Raw genomic sequence first — 23,543 nt, 5'->3', positions numbered from 1 at the left:
GGGGGGGGCCCGGCCCCCCCCCACGGGTGCGGGGGGGCGGCGGCTCCCAGCGGGGGGGACCCGCCGGCGGGGGGGCGGCCCCGGGGGCTGCGGCGCAGCACCTGCAGCACCAGCGGCTCCTTCGGCCCCCCCCGCGGCCCCCCCCGGCCCGGCTCCGGCCCCCGCCGCGGACCCTCCTTCCCGCTCACCTGGGGGGCGGGGGGGCGGGGGGGGGGGGTCAGGGCACCCCCCCAGGGTGTCCCCAAAGTCCCTGCTCACCCCCCCCCCCGCCTCCCCTGTGGATCCCTCCCAGATGCCCCCCCCCCCCACCCCCGACCCCCAAAATGGCGCTCCCCGCCCCCCCCCCCCCCCGACGCCCATCACACACACACCCCCCCCCCCGGAATCCCCCCCCCCCCGCCATTGTCTGCTTCTCGCCCGGAAACCGCGCAACGGTTGCCATGGAAACCGACGGGGAGGTGGGCGGGGGCGGGAGGATGGAGACGACCCCCCCCCTCCACCCAACCCCCCCCCCCCCAGGACCCCCCCCGGCCCTACAGACCCTGCCAGCCCCGCCCCGCCCCTATAGAGCCCATTATCCACCCCCCCCCCGCAGACCCACCGCCTGCACTCCCACCCCACATCCCCCGCCCCTATAGCCCCCCCCATCTGCCCCTGCACCCCCTATAGGGACCTGTCCCTATACCCCCACAGCCCGTTACACCCCCCCGCACCCCTATAGCCCCCCCCCATATGTCCCTATACGTCCCACAGCCCCCGTCGCCCATCCCCACCCCTCCAAAGCCCCCATTCCCTGTCCCTGCGCCCCCTATAGCCCCCCACTGCTCACCCCCTATAGCCCCCCACTGCCCGCCCCCTATAGCCCCCCACTGCTCACCCCCTATAGCCCCCCACTGCCCGCCCCCCTATAGCCCCCCACCCGTCCCTGCACCCCTATAGACCCCCCGATCTGTCCCCACACCCCCCACAGACCCCCACCGCCTGTCACCACACCCCTATAGCCCCACTCCCCGTCCCCACACCCCCTATATAAGCCCCTGATACCCACCCCCCCGGCCCTATAGCCCCCCCTTACCTGGCCCCATAGCCCTATAGCTTCCCTTCCCCACGCCCCTATAGACCCCACTGCCTGTCCCCGCGCCCCTATGGCCCCCGTTACCTGTCCCCAGACCCCCTATAGCCCCGTTATCTCTCCCTACACCCCCTATGGCCCCCACCCCACACCTGTCCCCCCCCCCCTTACCTGCCCCTATGCCCCTCGTGACTTGTGTCCCCCCCCCCGGCCCCTACAGCCCCCATTCTCTCTCCCTACACCCCCTATAGACCCCCCGCCCGCCCCCTATAGCCCGTTACCTGTCCCTGCACCCCCATAGACCCCCCCCCGCCTGCCGCCACGCCCCTATAGCCCCCCCGTTATCTGTCCCTGCACCCCCTATAGCCCCCCACTGCCTGCACCCCCGCCCTATAGCCCCCGATTACCCGCCCCCCCGCCCCTATACCCCCCCCTTTGTCCCTATAGCCCCCGTTACCGCCCCTATAGTCCTATAGACCCCCGTTATCGGCCCCCCCCGCGGCCCCTATAGCCCTACAGACCCCCGTTACCCGCCCCCCCCGCCCCTATAGCCCCTGACACCTGTTCCTACACCCCTATAGCCCCGTCACCGGACCCCCCCCGGCCCCTATAGCCCTACAGACCCCCGTTATGGCCCCCCCCGGCCCTTATAGCCCCGTTACCCGCCCCCCCGCCCCTATAGCCCTGTCACCTGTTCCTGCACCCCCTACAGACCCCGATTACCCGCCCCCCCGCCCCTATACCCCCCCTTCGTCCCTATAGCCCCGTTACCGCCCCTATAGCCCTACAGACCCCCGTTATCGCCCCCCCCCGGCCCCTATAGCCCTGTTACCCGCCCCCCTCCCGCCCTATAGCCCTATAGACCTCCGGTACCCGCCCCCCGCCCCTACAGCCCCTGACACCGGCCCCTACACCCCCTATAGAGCCCCGTTACCGCCCCCCCCCCGCCCCTATAGCCCCGTTAGCGGTCTCTACAGCCCCGTTACCGCCCCCCCCGGCCCTATAGCCCCTCTACACCCCCCGCCGGTACCTGCAGCATCACCCGGTGCTGCTCCTCCGGTTTCTGCACCACGCACATGTTGCAGCCCATGGCGGGGGCCCCCCCTCCCCGGTCCCGGCCCGGCCCGTCCCGGCCCGTCCCCCCCCCCGGCCTCAGCCCCGCGCCCCCGCGCTCCGGGGGGCGGCAGCGGCCCCCCCGGCCCCCCCCGGCCCCCATGGCGGCGGGAGGGTCCGGCGGGGCCGGCGGCGGCGGCAGCGGCGCCGCCCGGTTCCGGCTCTCCGGTTCCGGTTCCGGTTCGGGCCGGCCGCGGCCGCTTCGGGACGGTTCCGGTTCCGGTTCGGGCCGGTTCGGGCCGGTTCCGGCCGCGCGCGGCGGCGGCGGCGGCGGGTGGCGGCTCGCGCCGGAGGGAGGGGCCGGGACTGGCCACGCCCCCCCCGCGCGGGGCCACGCCCCCGCCCCCCGCGGCCCCTCCCGCCCCCTATAGAGGCCGTATGGGGCCCTATAGACCCCCCCCAGGACCCCTACAGCCCCCTATAGACCCCCCCAGGACCCTATAGACCCCCCCCAGCCCCCCAGGGCCCCTATAGTCCCCTATAGACTCCCCCAGGGCGCCTATAGCCCCCTATGGGCTCCCCCAGGCCCTCTACAGCCCCCTATAGACCCCCCCCAGCCCCCCAGGGCCCCTATAGCCCCCTATGGGCTCCCCCAGGCCCTCTACAGCCCCCTATAGACCCCCCCCCAGCCCCCCAGGCGCCCTATAGCCTCCTATAGGCTCCCCCAGGTCCTCTATAGCCCCCTATATACAACCCCCCCCAGCCCCCCAGGGCCTCTATAGGGCATCTATAGACCCCTATAGCCCCCCCCCCCCCCGGTCACCTATAGCCCCACCAAGGTCTCTATAGGGCAGGGCCTCTATCGCTATAGACCCCTATAGACACCCCCCCCAGGGTTCTCTACAGGGCATCTATAGACCCCTATAGCCCCCCACCAGGGCCCCTATAGCCCCCCATAACCCCCCCCAGCCCCTATAGCCCCCTGGCCTCTATAGCCCCCCCATAACTCCCCCCAGCCCTTATAGCCCCCCCACAACACCCCCAGCCCCTATAGCCCCCCAGCCCCTATGGCCCCCCCATAACCCCCCCCAGCCCCTATAGCCCCCCCCACAGAGCAGCCGCCTCCCGGCAGGTTCCTCCTTTATTTAGGCCTTGGGGGGGGGTTGGGGGGGGTCCCCCCCTTTTTTTTTTTTCCTTTTTTTCGGCTTTTTTTTTTTTTTTTAATCTCAATTCGGTTTTGGCAGTTTTTGTACAAGGGGGGTTGGGGGGGGGGCTGTACAGTATGGGGGGGGGCACGAGGGGTGGGAGGGGGCTCGGCTGACGCTTTGAGGCATTTGAGGCCTTTTCCACATCTTTTCCCAAAGTTTTTTTTTTGGGGGGGGGGGGGGGCATACACGGGGGGGACACGGGGGGGGGGGGGAGGGCATGGCACACACCGGGGGGGGGGGGGACACTAACGCAGCTACGACACCAGCGCACGGGGGAGGGGGGGAAACACCCCGGGGGGGGACACAGGGGGATTTGGGGGGGGTGCAGACCCCCTCCGCGGGGGGGGGGCCGGGGGTTACTGGGGGGACGGTTTGGGGGTGCGGACCCCCCCCGCGGGGAGGGGGGGGGCCATCGGCTCGTGTGAGAGTTGCCAAGGCCGCGCCGTGAGATGCATTCAGAGATTTTTTTTGGGGGGAGGGGGGAGGCATGTTGTGGCCCCCCCACCCCCACCCCCGGGGGCCCTGAAGGGTTATGGGGGGGGGGGGGGGGGGGGGCCTGAAATCGGGGGGGGGACAAATTCCCCCCCCCCCCCCCAATTTGGTCTAAAAAGAACCCAGGCATCTGACCCCCCCCCGGCCAGGACAGGGGAGGGGGGGGGGGGGGGGCCCTTATTTTTTTGGCTAAGTCCAACGGGGGTCCCCGCCCTCCCCCCCCCCCCGTTGTGAGGGGTGTTTTGGGGGGGCGCCCCCCCCGCCCCCCCCCCCCATGGCACAGGGATGTGGTGGGGGGGGGCACTTCGGGGTCCCCCCTTTGGCAGTGGAGGGGAGTGTTGGGGGGGGGCCCCTTGAATGGGGGGGGCGGGGAAGGAGGTGGTTGGGGTCCTTTTGGCTGTGGGGGGGGGGGTGGCTCTGGGGGGTCCCCTTGGGCTTGGGGGGGGAATCCCCAGTGCTGGGGGGGGGGGGGGGGCTCATTTTGCCGTGGGGTGGGGGGGGGTCTCTCAATGCCATGGGGGGGGGGGGGTGTCTCCATGCCATTCAGGACTCCCGTTTTGCCATGGGGGGGTCCCCAGTGCCATGGGGGCTCCCCCAGTGCCATGGGGGGGTCCCCAGTGCCATGGGGGGGGTCCCCAGTGCCATGGGGACTCTCGCTTTGCTGTAAGAGGGTCCCCAGGTCCAGGGGGGACTCCACGGCGGTGGCCCACGGCCACGGGAGCGTCCCCATGGCGGCGTGGGGGGGTCCCCATGGCCGTGTGTGTCCCCCCCCCAGCTCTTCAGTCGAGGGGGGCGGGGGCGGCGGGGCTGGCGGGGCCGGAGCTGGCGTTGCGCGGGCCCCGCTGTACTGGCCGATGAAGGATCCGTCCTCGTTGAACTGGACGTCGGCGCTGCCCCCGTAGCCGGCCAGGCTGTCGTCACTGCCCAGCGCCGCCCCCAGCCGTCCCCAGCGACCGCCCCGAGCTGCCCGAGGCCTTCTCCTCGCCGTCGCTGCGACACCCCCGCGTCACCAACCCCGGCGCCACCACCGCCAACCCCAGTGCCACCAACACCCCCAGTGACACCAACACCAACCCCAGTGCCACCAACACCCCCAGTGACACCAACACCAACCCAGTGACACCAACACCCCAGCGCCACCAACACCAACCCCAGCGCCACCAACACCCCAGTGACACAACACCAACCCCAGTGCACCAACACCCCCAGTGACACCAACACCCCCAGCGCCACCAACACCAACCCCAGCGCCACCAACACCCCCAGTGACACCAACACCACCCCCAGTGACACCAACACCCCCATCACCACCAACACCAACCCCAGTGCACCAACACCCCCAGTGACACCAACACCCCCAGCGCCACCAACACCAACCCCAGTGACACCAACACCCCCAGTGACACCAACACCAACCCCAGTGCCACCAACACCCCCAGTGACACCAACACCCCCAGCGCCACCAACACCAACCCCAGCGCCACCAACACCCCCAGTGACACCAACACCAACCCCAGTGACACCAACACCCCCAGTGACACCAACACCCCCAGCGCCACCAACACCAACCCCAGTGCCACCAACACCCCCGGCACCACCAACACCAACCCCAGTGACACCAACACCAACCCAGTGCCACCAACACCCCCGGCACCACCAACACCAACCCCAGTGCCACAACACCCCCAGTGCCACCAACACCAACCCCAGTGCCACCAACACCAACCCCAGTGCCACCAACACCCCCAGCGCCACCAACACCAACCCCAGTGCCCAACACACCCCCATCACCACCAACACCAACCCCATCACCACCAACACCCCCAGTGACACCAACACCAACCCCAGTGCCACCAACACCCCAGTGACACCAACACCAACCCCAGTGCCACCAACCACCAACCCCAGTGCCACCAACAACCTCAGTGACACCAACACCAACCCCAGTGACACCAACACCCCCATCACCACCAACCAACACCAACCCCAGTGCCACCAGCACCCCCAGCGCCACCAGCACCAACCCCAGTGCCACCAACAACCCCATCCCCACCACCATCCCCACCACTACCCATCGCCACCGTCCCCATTGCCACCATCGTCACCCCAGTGCCACCATCACCACTATCAACCCCACACACACCCCCCCCGGTTATCACCATGGCCCCCCCTTGCCGCCACCCCCAGTGTCGCCCCCCCCATTGCCACTGTTGCCACCAACCACCCCATGGCCACCACCCCCCATTGCCACTGTCACCATCACCCCACTGCCCCCACCCCCCACCGGGGGACGCAGGACGGGGGCGCCGGGGAGGGGGGGGAGCACAAGGCCATGCGAGGGGCCGCTGCCGGGGGGGGGGGATGACAATGACACGCATGCACAAGGACCCCCCCCCCAGCACGAGGACTACCCCCCGTCCAACAGCCCGCACCCCCCCCCACCCCACTGAGGGACCCAGGCATCCGGCAGCCCCCCCAGGGGTGTGGGACCCCCCCCCCCAGGGGCATGGTGACCCCCCCACGGCCCCAGCCAGCCCCCGCCCCCCAGGCCCCCCCCTTACCTCTCCAGGGACCTGAGAGCCAAGGCAGCAGCGGGGAGAGACAGAGCGTCGGGGGGGGCAAAAGCGGGCGGGGGGCAATTAACGAGGAGGAGAGCGATTAAGGGGGGGTGGGGAGCAATTCGGGGGGGGGGTAATTAGGGATCCGGGGGGGCAATTAGGCAGAGGAGGGGGCAGCGGGGCCGGGCGCAGCAGAGGGTGCCCCAGCAGCTCTGGCCCCGCCCACCGCGACAAGCCCCGCCCCTTTCGCACAGGCCCCGCCCCTCGACGCCACACCCTTTCGAGGCCCCGCCCCCGGCCCCGCCCCACGAGGCCCCGCCCCTCACCTGTACTCCCCGAAGGTCTCGTCCTTCATGGGCCGGGCCTCCGAGTCCACCTGCGTGTCCTCCTTGTCCTTCACTGGGGGGGCACGGCTCGGCTCGGGGGGGGGCACGGCTCCGCCTGGGGGGGGCCGGGACCCCCACGGACTCCCTCAAGCCTTGGGCAACCCCCCCCCCCCCAAAACCTCGGAGCCCTCCCCATGTGTGTCCATCCGTTCCCCCCCCTCCCCCCCAAGCTCCCACTGACCCTTCCCAGAAATTCTGCCCACCCCCCCCAGCCTTGGGGACCCCCCCCCCGACCCCTCCCACAAATTAGAGGGACCCCCCCCAAGCCTTGGAGACACACCCCCCCCCCCCCAATAACTTAGGGACCCCCCCCAAAAAAAACCTCAAGGAAACCCTAGAGGTTGCCCCAGGGGAGTCTGCGGGGTCCCAAGGGCCCCAGGGGGTGGGGGCTTGTGGCGGGGGGGGTCCGGAGGGGGGGGGGGGGGCTCACCCGAATACTTGCCCCCCTTGCTGCGCTTGATGAAGCAGAGGATGAGGAGGAGGAGGAGCAGCAGCACCACGGCGCTGACGAAGCCGATGAACCAGCCCTCGGTGGCGAAGCCGCCCGCGGGGCTCGGCAGAACTTGGGTTGGGGGGGGGGGGGGGAGGGGGCACGAAATGGGGGTAGGGGTGTCACTTTGGGAACACACCCCCACACCCCCCCCCCCCCCCGAGAGAACAGTTTTGGGGGGTTTCCCATGCACAAAACATGGCTTCAGGGGTCCCCACGGGGAAAACGGGGGGAGTCAGGGGGCTCTGATGGAGCTGGAGAAGTTTTGGGGTGGCCCCCCCCGGAAGGGAAAAGGGGGCACTAACACAGCCCCCAGGGGTTTTAGGAGCCCCCCCAGGGGAGAAAAGGGGGGTTCGGGGGGCTCCGATGCAGCCAGAGGGGTTTTAGGGGTCCCCCCCCAGAGGAGAAAAGGTTTTGGGGGGGGTCTGATATGGATGGAGGGATTTTAGGGGTCTCCCCAGGGGAAAAAGGGAGTTCCAGGGGGAAAAGGGAGTTCGGGGGGGTTCTGACACAGCCAGAGGGGTTTTAGGGGTCCCCCCCCAGGGGGAAAAGGAGGTTTTGGGGGGCTGTGACACAGGCAGAGGGGATTTAGGGCTCCTCTTGGGTGGAAAAAAGCGGTTTTGTGTGTCCCCACTGCAGCGGCGGCGGTTTCGAGGCTGCCCACGGGAGGAAAGTACGTTTGAGGGTCCTGCGAGCAGGCGGGGGGGGGTTCCCAGGGGGTGCGGGGGGGCCCCGGGGGGGACTCACAGGTGCCGTTGGTCTGTACCACGCTCTCCCAGAAGGCCACGGGGTCCCCCGAGTGGTTGCGCCCCACGAACTGGACGCGGTAGGAGGTGCCGGGGCGCAGGTCCCCCAGGCGGTAGAGCCCCAGCGAGGAGTTGGCGCGGCCCGACATGCGCCAGGACTCCTCCGCTGGGGGTGGGGGGAGGACGGGGGGGTGGGTCACAGACAGCGGGGAGACCCCCATGCCCCCCCACCCCACAGCCCCCGCACCCCGCACTCCCTCTTTTCCTGGGACGTCCTGAGCCCCGTTTCCCCCCCAAAATGGACCCAGAGGCTCCCCCAAGTCTCCAGTGGGACACCCCCCCCCCCCCCCAGATCCCCTGCGGGACCCCCCCCAAATCCCCCCCTCCCTGGAACCCGTCCTCACCCCCCATTCCCCAACCACGCCCCCCCCATCACCCAAGGAGCCCCCCCAAAACCCACCTCCCCTTTACCCAGGCACCCCCCCCCCCAAGCCCCACACAGGACACCCTTCCCCCCCACCCCCTCCTCCCAGGAGCCCCCAAACCCCATACGGGACCCCCCCCCCCCTACGCCCCCCAGTCCCCCCCTTACTGGTTTTGCTCATGTACTGGACCTCGAACTCGATGTTGGCCTGGGGGTGGGCGAGGGTCCAGTGCAGGACGGTGAAGTCCTCCCCCACCTCCCCCACCTCCACGCTCCCCAGCACCGGCAGCACTGCGGGGGGGGGTCAGCAAAAATGGGGAGGGCCCTCCACCTTCCCCAGACCCCCATGTGTCGTGTCCCCCCCGCCCCAGAGTGGTGGGAAGGGTGGTGTTGGGCTCCCCCCCCGCCCCGAGAAGGGAGCATCCCCAGGATCAGCATTTTGGGCCCCCTCCCCGCGGGTGCCTCAGGGTCCCTCATGGTGGGGGGGGAGCGATGCCCACCTGGGGGGTCTCATGTGTCCGTCGTCGTCCCCCCCCCGGTAGTTTCGGGGCTACCCTGGGTGTTTCAGGGCCCCCCGGGGAAGGGGGGTGTCTACAAGACCCGCCTGGGGGGTCTGATGCCGCCCCCCCCCCCCCCCCCAGGCTATTTCGGGGCTACCCCGGTGGTCTCGCAGCCCCCGGGACGCCCCCCCCCGATACCCACCGGGCTCGGGCAGGAGGCTGCCGAGGCGCAGCAGCGCGGGGCCGGGGCCGGGGCCGGTGATCGCCCGCAGCGCCAGGCGGTAGCGGGCGCGGGGCTGCAGCCGCCCCAGGGAGGCGTTGCGGGTCCCGGCGGGGAAGGAGATCTCGTCCGGCAGCGCCCCCTCCGGAGCGCTCTCTGCGGGGCGGCCTCAGCACGGACACCCCCCCGGACACCCCCCTCCGGACACCCCCCTCCGGACATCCCCCTGGACACGCCCCCCCGGACACCCCCCAGCCCCACAACACCCCCAGCCCCACAGATAATCCCCCAGACACCCCCCCAAACACCCCCCCAGCGCCCCAAACACCCCCAAAAACACCCCCCCACAGACACCCCCAACCCCCCCCCCACCCCTCTACCTCCCTCAAACACCCCCCAGACCCCCCAAACTCCCACATCGCCCCCCCCCCCAAATTCCCTTCCAAAGCCCCCCCCAAACCCCACACATTCCCCTGTGCCCCCCACCACACTCCCCCAGCCTCCCCCAGCCCCCCACATACCCCCCCCCCCCAAAACTTCTCCCCAAACACCCCCCAGTGCTCCCAGTACCCCCTGGCAGTCCCAGTACCCCCTCCCAGCGCTCCCAGTCCCCCCTCCCAGCACCCCGAGAGCCCACCTTGTGCTCCCGGTGCTCCCTTAAGCGCCCCCAGAGCCCCTTCCCAGTCCCTCCCAGGGACCCCCAGTGACCCCCAGTGACCCCCAGTCCCTCCCAGTGCCCCCCAGTAGCGGACCCAGGCGGTACTGGAGCAGGAAGCCGGTCAGGATGCCGTTGGGGTGCCGCGGGCGCTTCCACTCCAGGGCCAGGGTGGTCTCGTTCACGCGCTCCACGTGCAGCTCCTCGGGGGGGCCCGGCACTGGGGGGGGGACACCAGCGTCAGGGACCCCCAAACCGCCAAGGTGGGGGGCCCCTCCACCGGGGATTGGGGGGAGCCCCCCAGGGACCCCCGAAATGGGGAGAGGGGACAACCACGCTGGGGAGAGAGGGGAGCTAGGAGGGTGGGGGGGGATCCCCGGGGGTGTCTGGGGGGGGCTCCAGGGGTATTTAGGGGTCCCCCAGGGGTATTTAGGGGTCCCCCAGGGGGATGTGGGGGTCCCCAGGGGGATGTGGGGAGGCTCCGGGTGTATTTAGGGGTACCAAGGAGTACGTGGGGGCCCCCCCAAGAGTATTTGGGAGGCCACCAGGGGTATTTTGGGGGTCCCTGGGATGGAGTTAGGGCCTCTCGGGGGCAGCTGGGGGGGGGGGCAGAGGATTTTAGGGGCCCCCGGCAGAGGGCTGGGGTTGCCGGGGGGGGTCCCTAGGACAAGACTGGGGGAGGGGGGGGTCCCCGCGAGGTCCTCACCTCCCTCGGGGGTGTCGAAGCGGATCTCGTCGCTGGGGGGGCCGTCCCCCCGCCCGTTGAAGACGACGACCTGGAGGCGGTAGCGGCTCCAGGGGCGCAGCCCCCCCCAGCAGCACCCCGCTGGCCTCCCCGGGCACCGTCAGCACCCCGGGGTGCCCCCCGGGGGGGCCGGGGGGGGCCTGCCGGCGCATCCGCTCCCCCACCCAGCCCTCACGCCAGTACAGCACCTGCAAAGGGGGCGGGGGGGGGGGGGGTACGTCAGGCCGCGGGGACCCCCCCCCAAGCTGCCTCAGTACCCCCAACACTCCACAGCCCCCCAAACCCCACAGCCCCCACCGCCCCCCCTTACCCGAAATCCACGGAGGTGCCCGCGCAGGTCTTGGGGGGCCCCCCCCAGGCTCCAGCGCACCCTCACGCTGGTGCTGTTGAGGATCTCCACCCCCACGTTTTCGGGGTACACCAGCGGCACTGGGGGGGGGGGGACGGACAACAGCAGTGTGAACCCCCAAAATGCACCCCCACATCTGACGCCCCCCCCCGACTCTTCTCGGCCTGGATTTGGAGGGGGTCGCCTTCCCCCGGGGTCTCTCGGCACCCCCCGATCTGAGACTCACCCCCTTCCCCAGGGTTTCTCCACCCCCAGAATTGGGGACCCCCACCTTGGCGTCTCCCAGCACCCCCAAATTTGCCCCCCCCCCCCCCCCCACCTCGGGCTCTCCCACCGTCCCCAGATTTGGGGCGTCCCCACCTTGGTGTTTCCCAGCACCCCCAGAATTGGGGACCCCCCACCTTGGGGTCTTGGCACCCCCAAATTTGGGGTCCTCCTCTATTGTGAGCCTCCAGCACCCCCAGATTGAGGGTGTCCGCCCCCCCCCGAGGGTCTCTCTGCCCCCCACCCAGTACAGAGGGGGGCCTGGTGGGGGGGTCCCGACTCACGGTCCTCTCCCGAGTAGCCGATGACGACGGGGGGGTCAGGCCCCTTCCCGGCGCTGTTGACTGCCTGCACCCGGATCTCGTAGGGGCTGAAAGTGGGGGTGCCCCCCACCACGACGGGGGGGGCCCCCACCGTCTCCTCGTGCCAACGGCCCAGCGCCGGCTCCAGCCCCCGCCATTGCACCCGGTACCGCACCTCGGCCGCGTTCCACTCCCCCGGCGCCAGCGGCTGCAGGCAGGGCCTCAGCGACACCCCCCCACCCCCCCCGGACCCCCAAACCCACCCCCACGGCACCCCCAAAACGGGGGGGACCCCCTCGAGCTCCGCAGACCTCCCCCAGGATAGAGAGACCCCCCCCAAACCTGCCTCACGTCCCCCAGAACCTGGCCTGAGACAGAGGAGCCCCCCCCCAACCTGCTCTGACTCTGACCCCCCCAAACTGAAGGGACACCCCCCCCCCCAAAATCTGCCCCAAGCCCACCCCACACACCCCAGAGCCCCCCAAGTCTTCCCCGAGCCCCCCAAACCCACCCCAAGCCACAGGGAATCCCCCCAATCCCCCCCAAACCTGCCCCACGTCCCCCAGAACCTGGCCCTTCCCCGAGACAGAGGAACCCCCCCCCCCAACCTACTCTGGGGCCCTCTGACCCCCCCCCAAACTGAAGGAACCCCCCCAAAAAAACTGCCCCGAGCCCCCCAAACCTACCTCGAGCCCACCCCATGCGCCCCAGAGCCCCCCAAGTCTTCCCTGAGATCCCCGGAGCCCCCCCCCAAACCCACCCCTCCCCAACCTGGTCCAGCCCCCCCCCGGCCCCGATCCCCCCAGACCCCCACTGGGGTCCCCCTAGTCCCGCCCCCCCCAGAAGCCCCCCCCCCGACGCCTGGGTCCCCGGTACCTGCCAGGTGATGACCAGGTTGTTGGTCTCGTTGCCTTCACCCTTGACCCCCCCAGGATTGCGTTCAGGGGCTGGTGGGGGGGGGAATGATGCTCAGAGACCCCCCCAAATATCCACAGACCCTCTGGGGGGGGGGGGGCTCAGAGACACCCCCCAACCCCCGTGGGTGGTCAGTACCAGTTGGATGTGGGATATAGCGGGGGGTGGGGGCACTTGGGGTCCTTTTGGGGGGGGTTCATGGTACACAGGAGCATTTTGGGGGTGGCTTGGGCGGGGGGGGAGGGGTTTTGGGGTGCCCAGGGCGCCCGGGAGGCACTTACCTGCCGGGGGGTGGCCATGGGGCACTGGGGGGTGGTGTTGCCGGGTTCCCGGTCAGAATATGGGGGCACTTACACGGGGGGGGGGTGTGGAGAGGGGAGTTTTGGGGTGCCGGGGGGGGGGGGTGTCACTCACCCGCGGGGGGGGTGGAGATGGGGGCGCTGGGGGCGCTGGGCTCCCCCCGGCCGTAGGCGTTGGCTGCCAGCACCCGGAACCGGTATCGGCCGTAGGGTGAGAGGGTGAGGGGGGCCCAGGGCTGCCCCCCCGGCACCGTCAGCCGCTCCACGAAGCGCCCGGGGGTGAAGATACCCTCCTCCTCCTCCACCACGAACTCTGGGGGGGGGGGTGAGGGGGGGGTTCAAACCCCCCCAGCACCCCCAAATCCCCATCACCTCTGCCCTCCTCCAGCCCCGACAACCCAGAGCCCTCCCCGAACACAAGGAGACCCCTCTGAGCCCCCCCAAAACAACCTTAACCCCCCCCAAAACCACCCTGAATCCCCCCAGACACCCCAAATCCCCCCCAGGACCCCCTAAAGCCCCCTCCACCCCTTCCAGTACCTCCCCACCTCCCACAGCACCCCCCCCCAGACACCCCAGGTCCCCCTCCTCATCTCCCCCCGGAGACACCCCCCCCCAGTCCCCCCCTTACTCTCCACGGGGCTGTTGTGCTCGTCCCCCGGGGTCCAGGAGAGCCGGACCTGGCGCTCGCCCACCTCCAGCACCTGCAGCTCCCGCACGGGGCCCGGCCGGCCTGGGGGGGGGCAAGGCAGTGAGTGGGGGGCAGAACTGGGGGAACTGGGGCGGAACTGGGGGAGAACCAGGAGAAACTGGGAGAGAACTGGGGTGACGGGGGCAGAACTGGGGCAGAACTGGGGTAACAGAGGCAGAGCTGGGGCAGAACCGGGGCTAACGGGGACAGAACCAGGGCAGACCCCGCAGCAGCGTCCCGTGCCCCCCCTCCGCCAGGGGTGTTGGTGAGGGCGGTGGGGGGGGTCTCACCCACGACGCGGAGCTGCGCCTCGGCCTCGACGGCGTCCAGGAGGGTCCAGGCGCGGCAGGAGAAGGTCCCCTGGTCACCATAGTCCACCCCAGCCACCGTCAGCGTGTCCCCGCTCAGCGAGTACCTGCGGGGAGGTGGGGGGGTTGTTGGCCACCCCCGGGGGGTCCGTGGGACCCTCTTGACCCCTCCCCAGCCCCCTCACTTGTCGCTATCGGCCGTCTCGCGCAGCAGCTGCCCGTCCCGGCGCCACTCGAGGCCGCGGGGGGCCAGCCCGGGGTCGAAGGCGGCCACGCAGCGGAAGGTGACCGTCTCCCCCTTCTTCGCCGTCGTGCTCTGGGGGGGCACCTCGATCCGCGTCGCCGCTGGCGGGGGTGGCACAGGGTTAATGGGACACACACACACGGGGCAGGGGGGGAACCTGAAGGAGCTCTGAGGGTCCCAGATCCATATAGCAGTCTCAGGAAGGATTGGGGGAGCACAGGGGGGGTCCCAGAAAGGATTTGGGGGGTTCTACAGGGCTCTAGGGGATCCCAGAAGAGACTTGGGGGGGGGCTGGAGGATCCTAGGAAGGATTTGGGGGGCCCTGGAGGCTCTTGGGGGTCCCAGGAAAGACCTGGGGGGGCCCCAGAGGGTCTCTGGGCCAGTCTCAGGAAGGATGTAGGTGCCTCAGGAAGGATTTGGGGGGCACAGGAGAGGTTGGGGGGCATCCCAAGAAGACTCTGGTGGAGCCCAGGAAGGACTGAGGGGTCCCTGGGAGGCTCTGGGGAGTCCTGGGAAAGATCTGGAGGAGACTGGAGAGCTCTGGGAGCTCCTGGGAAGGATTTTGGGAGTCCCTGTGGGGTTCTGAGGGATTCCAGGAAGGATTTAGGGGGTCCCCGAGGGGCTCTGAGGGGGATTCAGGGGTCCCAAAGGTGCCCCAGGGCAATAAGGGGCATCCTGGGGGGGGGGTCCCAAGTGACCTGGGCAGTCCTTGGGGGTGCCAGGGCTGGGGGGGGGTCCCTGGGGGTCCTGGTACCTTTGACGTCCAGGTGGGCGGCGACGCTGGCGTTGCTGTGGGGGTTGTGGGCCTGGCAGGTGAAGACCCCCCCGTCCCCCCGCGCCACCGGGCCCAGCCGCAGGGTGCCGTTGGTGAAGACGAAGGCCCGGTCGTCCTGCAGCGCCGGCTCCAGCTCCGGCGTCAGCCTGGCCGAGGGGGAGGGTACGAAGCATTGGGGGTGGGGGGGCAGCACTGGGGGTGCCAGGGGGGTGGGGGCTCTGGGGGCGGGGGGTGTCTCACCACTCGACGGTGGGCGCGGGGGCCCCGAAGGTCCGGCAGTGCAGGAAGACCGTCCGGTTCTCCACCACCGCGTACGGCGTCTTGTCCGGCGTCAGGATCTTCACCGGCAGCTCTGGGGATGGGGGGCCAGTGAATGAGGTGTCCAGACCCGCCCGCCCCGAGCCCCCCAAACCCCCCGCCAAACCTCCCCCACCCCCTTCCCAGGACATTGAGGCAGCTCGGGTTGTCATTGCCATGGCAACAGGTACCCCCCGGTTGCCATAGAGGTGGCTGTCACTGTGGCAACAGCTACCCAAACAGGGTTGCTGTGGGAGCTGCCATTGATAAGGCAGGTTGCCATAGCAACCGTCTCCAGGCTCGGTTGCCATGGTGATGGCGAGGGGAGGGGGGGCCTGTTGCCCAGTTGCTGTGGCAATGGATGGGGGGTTGCTATGGGGGGCACTGTTGCCATGGGGCTGGTTGCTATGGGGGACACCGTTGCCATGGGGCTGGTTGCTAAGGGGTTGCCAGGGAAGGGTACCACCCGGGGATGGTTGCTAGGGGGGATGCAGGTGCTGGGGAGACCCGGTTGCCAAGGGGGATGCGGTTGCTAAGGGGGATGTCGTTCCTAAGGGGGATGCGGTTGCCAAGGGGGGGGATGCGGTTGCCAAGGGGGGGATGTGGTCACGGCAGGGATCACATCCGCGGCCGGGGACCACCACCACCACACCGGGGATGCCGTCACCACGGCGACACTGTCACTGCGGGGACAGTCGGGGGATGCCATCGCCATGGGGACGGTTGCCAGGAACAGCCTGTTGCCGTAGGGATGCGGTTGCCCCGGGGGAACGCCCTTGGCAAGAAGAGGGCTGTGGGCGGATCTGGGTGCCCGTAGGGGGGTCCTGGTGGCCAAGGGGAGTTCCTGGTGGCCAAGGGGGGGTCCCGGTGGCTAAGGGGGGGTCCCCACAGCCCCCCACACACCCACGACGTAGACGAAGGCGTTGGCCAGCAGTCGCCCGTGGCGGTTGTAGGCCTCACACTGGGCCACCAGCGTGTCGTTGGGCTCCAGGCGGGACAGCACCAGGGCCCCCTCCCGCACCGCCCGCCGGCCGGCCCCCGGCACCTCTGCAACGGGGGGGGGGTCAGGGCACCCGCAGGGACCGCCACGCCCCCCCGGGGAACCCCAGACCCCCCCACGGACCCCAACCCCCCTCCCCCAGGGACCCCCACTGCCTCCCTGGGGACCTCCATCCATCCCCAGGGACCCCCACCACCCCCCCCGGACCTTGCTGCCTCCCCATGGACCCCCCCACGCCCCCTCACGCCCCCCAGAGACCCCTACAGCCTCCCCAGGGACCCCTACACCCCCCTCAGGGACCCCAATATTTTACAGAGATACCCAAAATCCTCCCAGGGACCCCAATAATTCCCAAGGGACCCCAACTTGCCCCCCCTCACCCCCCCACCCTCTTTGGACTGTCCTGGGGACCCCAAGAGACCCCAGGGACCCTGACCCCCAGCTCCAGGGCTACTACCCAGCCCTGGCAAGCCCCCCAAGGGTCCCCAACAACCCCCCCCGGGACCCCAGTAACCACTCCCCCCCCCAGGGATTGTTTTTCCCCCCCCAGGGGCCCCCCTACCCTCGATGGGGACGCCATTGAGGCGCCAGGTGACGCGGGGCCGGGGCTTGCCCTCCACGCTGCAGTCCAGCCGTGCCGTCTCCCCCGGGCCGAACACCCCGCTCTCGGGGCTGCGCACCCAGTACGGGGCCGCTGGGGGGGGCAGGGGGGGAAGGGGGTGTCAGGGACCATCCCCCACGCGCCCCCTCCCCCCCCCCCCGGCACCTCCCAGTGTCTCCCACCACTCACCCCAGCGGATCCCAGTGCCCCCAGGCACAATCCCGGCACCTCCCAGTGCCCCCAGCAGCCCCCAGCGTCTCCCAGTGCCCACCCCGGTGGATCCCAGTGCCTCCCAGTGCCCCCAGCAACCCCCAGCGTCTCCCAGTGCCCACCCCAGTGGATCCCAGTGCCTCCCAGTGCCCCCAGCAACCCCCAGCGTCTCCCAGTGCCCACCCCAGTGGATCCCAGTGCCTCCCAGTGCCCCCAGCAACCCCCAGCGTCTCCCAGTGCCCACCCCGGTGGATCCCAGTGCCTCCCAGTGCCCCCAGCAACCCCCAGCGTCTCCCAGTGCCCACCCCGGTGGATCCCAGTGCCTCCCAGTGCCCCCAGCAACCCCCAGCGTCTCCCAGTGCCCACCCCGGTGGATCCCAGTGCCTCCCAGTGCCCCCAGCAACCCCCAGCGTCTCCCAGTGCCCACCCCAGTGGATCCCAGTGCCTCCCAGTGCCCCCAGCAACCCCCAGCGTCTCCCAGTGCCCACCCCAGTGGATCCCAGTGCCTCCCAGTGCCCCCAGCTCCTATCCCAGAGTCTCCCAGTGCCTCCCGTTGCCCCTAGCTCCCACCCCAGTGCCCCCAGCACCCACGCCAGTGCCTCCCAGTGCCCCCAGCAGCCCCCCAGCACCTCCCAGCATTCCCAGTAGCCACCCCAACAGATCCTAGTGCCCCCCAGTGCCCTCAGCACCTACCCCAGCGCGTCCCGGTGTCTCCCAGTGCCCTCAGCACCCGCCCCAGTGCCTCCCAGTGTCTCCCAGTGCTCCCCACCGTCTCCCAGTGCCCTTAGCTCCCACCCCAGTGCCTCCTAGGGTCCCCAGCACCCCCCAGCGCCCCCCACGCCCTACCCTCGACGGTGACGAGGTGGCTGTGCCGCGCCTGGCCCTGGCTGTTCTCGGCCACGCACTCGTACTCGCCGTCGTCCGCCTCCTCCACCGCTCGCAGCCGCAGCGTCTTGTTGAAGTTCTCCAGCGAGGCCCGGCCCCGCGGCAGGGGCCCATTCAGCCGCTGCCACCGCACCGTCGGCGTGGGGCTGGGGGCCCATGTCACCGGAGGGGGGCCGGGACACCCTCCCCGAGCCCAGCTTCCCCCCTCAGCCCTCCCTCAGCACCCTGGGGACCCTCCAGGAGCTCCCTGACACCCCCAGCCCCACCTCCCGCCCCCCAGCCCAGACTCACAGCCCCTCGGCAATGCACTCGAGGACCAGGGTGCCCCCCCGCAGGGCGACATGGGGGGGCTGTGGCTCCCGGGGTACCACCAGCCGGGGACGGCGGGACTGCACCAAGTTACCTGGGGGGTAAAAGGGGTTAGCAGGGCCGGGGGGGCAACCTCAAGAGCCCCCCCCATACTCCTGAGCACCCCCCATGCACCAGGAGACACCGCCCCCCAAGCCTCAGGGATCCTCCATACACCAACAGCCCCCCTCATGAGCCCAAATGACCCCCCCCATTCACCAAGGGACCCCCCAATAGCTCCCCTCATACTCCCAAGGACCCCCTAATACACAAAAGGATCCCCGAGACACCCTCCCCAGACCAGAGTGGGGGTCTCCAGGGGGCTTTTTGAGGGAGGACCCCAGGGCAGGGCAGCTTGAGAGGGGGAGTGGGGTCCTATCTGGGGTGTCCCCACGGTTTGGGGGGGGGCTTCAGCTGTGTGAGGCAGTTTTATGGGTGCTGGGGGGGTGTAGGAGGGTTTTAGAGGGGATTTTAAGGTGGGGTTACCCTAGAGTAAAAGTGATTTGGGGGGCTCCCACAGAAGTGAATCTGGGGGGTTAGAGGGTCCCGAGGGGAGCTGGGTTCTGGGGGCAACTCTGGGGGTCTCAGGGGGGAAGTTCGGGGTCCCGGTTCCCCCCCCCCTCCCCACGCACTGGGGGCGACGCGGAGGTCGAGGGGCTCCTTCTGGATGATGGTGCGGGGCCCCAGGTAGTGAGCGTGGCAGATGTAGTCGGGGTGGCTGTCGCCCACCAGCGCGTTGGCGAAGTAGAGGAACCCGTCCTGCCCCATGCTCACTCGGGCGTCCTGCGCGATGTGCACGATGCCTGGGGGGGGTGGGCGGGACAACACACACACAGGGGGGGGTGTCAGGGGGTCCCCGCTACCCCCAGCCCCCCCCAGGTGTGAGGGGAGAAGGGGGTGCAGGGGGAACCGCGTACAAGGGGTGCAGGATCAGCCACATCCCCCCCCCCCAGCCCCTCCCCGGTTGCTCACGGCTGTTGAGCCAGTAGATCTTGGGGGGCACGGCGCTCTTGGGGGGGTCACAGGGCAGCACCACGGGGTCCCCCTCCTCCACCTCCACCGGCATCACCTTCTCCTTGGGCCACTGTGGCGTGTCTGGGGACCACAACAGCGTTTGGGGGGGCGCGGGTATCCAGGGGGGCCCCCCAAACCAGCCAGGGATCCCCCACATCCAGGGGATTCCCCTCCAAACCAGCCAGGGACCTCAGCGTCCAGGCCCTGAGTGAGGGGTCGTAGCAGGGAAATAGGGGTGTGTGGGGACATAGGGAGATCTGGGGGCTCCCAGGGGGATTTTAGGGGACCCCCACTGGGCTCTGGGGGGATTTAGGGGACACCCAGGGGGCTCTGGGACACCCTGGGGTGTTAGGTGACCACAGGTTGGGTTTGGGTCGATTCAGGGGGGATTTAGGGGACCCAGGGCAGGTTTGGGGGGATTCAGGGGGGATTTAAGGGGCCCCAGGGCAGGTTTGGAGGGATTCAGGGAGGATTTAGGGTACTCCAGGGCAGGTTTGGGGGGATTTAGGGGACCCCAGGGCAGCTTTTGGGTCACCGGAAGGGGATTTGGAGGGCCCCAGGAGGGGGCGGAGGCTGCGTGCGGGTACGTGGAGGGTGTTGGGGTGCCTGGGGGGGGTGTCGGGGTCCCCGTCTCACTCTCGGCGATGACACGGGCCTCGAGGGACAAGGCGGTGCCCAGGGCGTTGGTGGCCAAGCAGCGGTAGCGGCCCTGCAGGCGGCCGGCCAGGCTGGCGTTGATGACCAGCGTCCCCAGGCCCGGGGCCACCGTCACCCCCGGGTGCTCCTCAGGGACGAAAGGCTGGTCCTCCCGCATCCAGCGGTACCTGCAGGTGGGGGCGTCACCGTTACCGGGGGGGGACACAGCGGGGGTTGGGGGACAAATCGGGGGGAACACGGGGGACACTCACTGGACGGGGGGGTTGCCAGTGGCGTTGCACTTGAGGACGATGTCATCGCTGGGGAAGACAACGAGCTGCTCCGGGGGCTGCTCCACCAGCTCGGGGGGCTGCAGGACTGCAGATGGGGGGGGGGGGGTGGGGGTGTCAGTGCAGGGGGTGCCCTGGCGACACACCAGCACCCCCAGCAACACCCTAGGCACCCCATAGGGTCCCCAGGACACCCCCCCCCCCAGATGCACAGGAACCCCCTCAGGGCCCCCAGGAGCCTCCCCAAGGACACTTGGGGACCCCAGACCCCAAACAGACTCCATGGGGACCCTCTCCAGGACACTGGACACCACCCTGGGCACCTCAGGGACCCCCCTGGAAACCCCAGGGACCCTCCCCAGGCCCCACAGAGACCCCCAGGGTCCTCAGAACTGCCCAGAAGCCTCCCAAGACCCCCCTCCCCAGAACCACCCAGGACCCCCCCAGACTCACGCTCGTGCAGACCATCTGCACCGTCCGGGGGGGAGCAGAGAGGGGAGAGATACAGCAGTGAGTGGGGGGCTCCCCCCGGGCGCAGGGGGTCACAGGACCCTCATGAACAGCCGTGCAAGGCAAGGGGGGGCAAGGGGTCCTCGTGCAAGGGCAGGGGCGAGAGTGCGAGGGGTCCTCGTGCAGGGGGGGCGAGCGGCCCTCGTGCAAGTGGCCCTTGTGCAAGCAGCCCTCGTGCAAAAGGTCCTCGTACAGCGTGCAAGCCCCCCCCGTCCCGTGCAAGGAACCCCCCCCCCCCCGCCCCACTCACACTCCGGGGGGATGGTGATGGCGGCGCCGGGCCCCCCCAGCGCCAGCAGCAGGAGGAGGCCGAGCCCCCGGGGCAGAGCCATGGCCGGGGCCGGCGGCAGCGGGGGCCTGGCGGGGGGTACACGGTGGGGGGGGAGGTAGGGTGTCAGCTTCCCCCCCGCGGAGGGGATCCAGGTGCCCGGGACCCCCCCACAGCCCCCCCCTCCATCTCCATTGTGTGGCGGCCACAGCCTCCCCTCCCCCCCGCCCCCCCCGGATGCTCCCGTTACCATGGCAACGGCTAATGAGGGAACCTGTCACCTTGGCTCGGGACCCAGGCGTCCGAGCGACCCCCCCCCCCCCCCCCCCCGCCCAGCTCCATCCCCTCCCTTCCCCCCCGCCCCGCAGGGGACCCAGCCGTCCGAGAGAACCGCCCCCCCCATCTCCCCTTCAGCACCCTGGACAGGGCACCCAGCCGTCCCGGACAGCTCCCGCCCCCCCCGCAGGAGGGACCCAGCCGCCCGAGCCCGCCCCCCCCCCTTACCCCCCCCACCATCTCGGGGCGGAAACGGGGGCGGCCCCGGCGGGGACAAGGGTCCCTTGTTGACCCCGCATTCCTGGGGGTGGGGCTGGGAGGGACCGGGCGATGACCCCCCCCAACCTCCCACAGAAAGGGACCCAGGCGTCCGGGCCCCTCCCTGCCCCCCCCCCCCCCCCCAAAATGGACCCAGGCGTCCGGGTGCTGCAAGTGGGGGGAGGGGCGGGCCCGTGGCACCTGTAGGGAAATGACCGGGGGGGGGGGGGGGGACCGGCACCCCACCCCCCCCTCTACCCGAGACGGGACCCAGGCGTCCGGGCCACCCAACCCCCCCTAAGGGACCCAGGCGTCCGGCGACCCCTCCCTCCAAGGGACCCGGGCGTCCGGGCCCCCCCCGCCCCACCGGAGCCGTCACGGCGGCGGGGGGCGGCCGCGGGGTGACGAGGCCGTGGGGAGCCGTCGGGGCCAGTTACATCGTGTGTGTCGTCCCCCCCCGCCCCGCACACGGGCCCATTCCCCCCCCCCCGCCGGCCCCACCCATCTGTTGGACGCGGGCCGGGATCCTATAGGGACCCTGTAGAGCCCCGCCCGAGCTCCCTATCCCCATAGAGACCCCATGGAGACCCTATGGAGACCCTACGGAGCCCTCTCCGAGCTCCCTGTCCCCATGGAGACCCCATGGAGACCCTATAGAGCCTCCCCCCCGCGAGCTCCCTGGCCCCACAGAGACCATATGGAGACCCTATAGAGCCCCCCCCAGAGCTCCCTGGCCTCTTAGAGACCCCATGGAGATCCTATAGAGCCCCCCAGCCCCATAGAGACCCCACGGAAACCCTATAGAGCCCCCAACAGAGCTCCGTGTCCCCATAGAGACCCCGCGGAGAACCTATAGAGCCCCCCGACAGATCTCCCTGGCCTCTTAAGGACCCTATAGAGCCCCCCATCTGAGCCCCCTATCCACATAGGGACCCCCCTTAGAGACCCTACAGATCCCCTCAGCCCCATAAAGACGTCATGGGGACCCTATAGAGCCCCCAGCAGAGCTCCCTGGCCCTACAGAGAACCTATAGAGCCCACAGCAGAGTCCCACAGACACCCCACTGCCTCAGCCCAGCCCCATGGAGAACCTATAGAGCCACCTTTGCCTCAGCCCAGCCCCACGGAGACCCTATAGAGCCACCTTTACCTCAGCCCCAGCCCCTCCACACTTCCCGCCCTGGGGAGGACCCCAGAGCCCCCTCCCCGCAGAGCCCCAGCCCCGTATAGATACGCCATAGAACCACCTTCGCCTCAGCCCGGCTCTATAGAGACCCTATAGGGCCACTTTTACCTCAGCCCAGCCCCATACATACCCTATAGAGCCACCTTTACCTCAGCCCAGCCCCACAGACACCATACAGAGCCACCTTTACCCCAGTGCCGGACCCATAAGGAGCGTATAAAACCACTTTTACTTCAGGCCAGCCCCAAAGACAGACTACAGAACCAGCTTTACCTCAGCCCAGCCCCACAGAGACCCTATAGATCCACTTTTACCTCAGCTCAGACCCATAAAGACCCTATAGAGCCACCTTTACCTCAGCCCAGCCCTAAAGACATCCTATAGATCCACCTTTACCTCATCCCATCCCCATAAAGACCCTACAGACCCACCTTTACCTCACGCCATCCCTACAGCTCCACTTTTACCTCAGCCCCGGCCCCTCCGCGCTTCCCGCCTCGCCCAGGACCCCCACCCCCCCACCACCACCCCGCCCCGGCTCCCCTCAGCCCAGCCCCGCGGGACCCCCGCAGACGCACCTTCCCCTCAGCACCACCTTCCCGGTAACATCCCCCCCCCCCCCAAAACAGCCCCGGATCCCCCGATTCCCGCCTCCGCGGGACCCCCCCTCCACCCCCGGCCCTACCTGCTCGCGCCGCTCCCAGCTCGGGGCTGCGGCTGCCGCGGGGCTGACATAATCCGCGCGCGGGCCCCGCCCACCGCCGCGAGGCCCCGCCCCCTCGGCCACACCCTGAGCCAGCGCCGCGGGGGGGAGGGGGGCGCCTGGGTCCCCCCCACCGGGGCGGGGAGTTGTGGGGGGGGGGCGGGTGTCCGGACCCCTAATGGGGGGGTTAAACGCCCCCCCGGGACGCCCGAGTCCCCTGTGAAGGGAGAGGGAATCCCCCCCCCCCCCGCCCAGACGCCCGGGTCCCCTGTGAGGAGGGAGGGAGCCCCCCCACTCCCCCCCGACCGCCTGGGTCCCCTCCCAAAGCAGGGGGGGAGGGATAATGACACCCCTTTCCCGGCAGT

The 23,543-nt window shown here is 70.0% G+C and overlaps 1 protein-coding gene across 1 annotated transcript; it reads right to left on the bottom strand.

The window, feature by feature from the left end:
• Positions 1–4,487: 4,487 nt before the first annotated feature.
• Positions 4,488–23,216, bottom strand: L1CAM (L1 cell adhesion molecule). The gene is given in 31 exon segments (XM_054187106.1): positions 4,488–4,648; positions 4,651–4,772; positions 4,774–4,815; positions 6,387–6,398; positions 6,710–6,782; positions 7,200–7,331; positions 8,007–8,171; positions 8,598–8,720; positions 9,132–9,305; positions 9,902–10,024; positions 10,511–10,616; positions 10,618–10,737; positions 10,860–10,978; positions 11,447–11,672; positions 12,341–12,411; positions 12,794–12,991; positions 13,310–13,411; positions 13,660–13,784; positions 13,863–14,022; positions 14,676–14,842; positions 14,937–15,048; positions 15,897–16,040; positions 16,556–16,687; positions 17,651–17,835; positions 17,981–18,092; positions 18,670–18,840; positions 19,010–19,132; positions 19,688–19,875; positions 19,960–20,065; positions 20,738–20,844; positions 23,161–23,216. Coding segments are annotated over 31 exon segments (3,834 nt in total). The 5' UTR covers positions 23,211–23,216; the 3' UTR covers positions 4,488–4,604.
• Between the last annotated feature and the right edge of the window lie 327 nt (positions 23,217–23,543).

This window comes from Rissa tridactyla (genome assembly GCF_028500815.1).
Source record: "Rissa tridactyla isolate bRisTri1 chromosome 24 unlocalized genomic scaffold, bRisTri1.patW.cur.20221130 SUPER_24_unloc_1, whole genome shotgun sequence".
Classification (NCBI taxonomy): domain Eukaryota; kingdom Metazoa; phylum Chordata; class Aves; order Charadriiformes; family Laridae; genus Rissa; species Rissa tridactyla.
The sequence above is the reverse complement of the archived record's forward strand: the minus strand, read 5'-3'. Positions and strand labels throughout refer to the sequence as shown.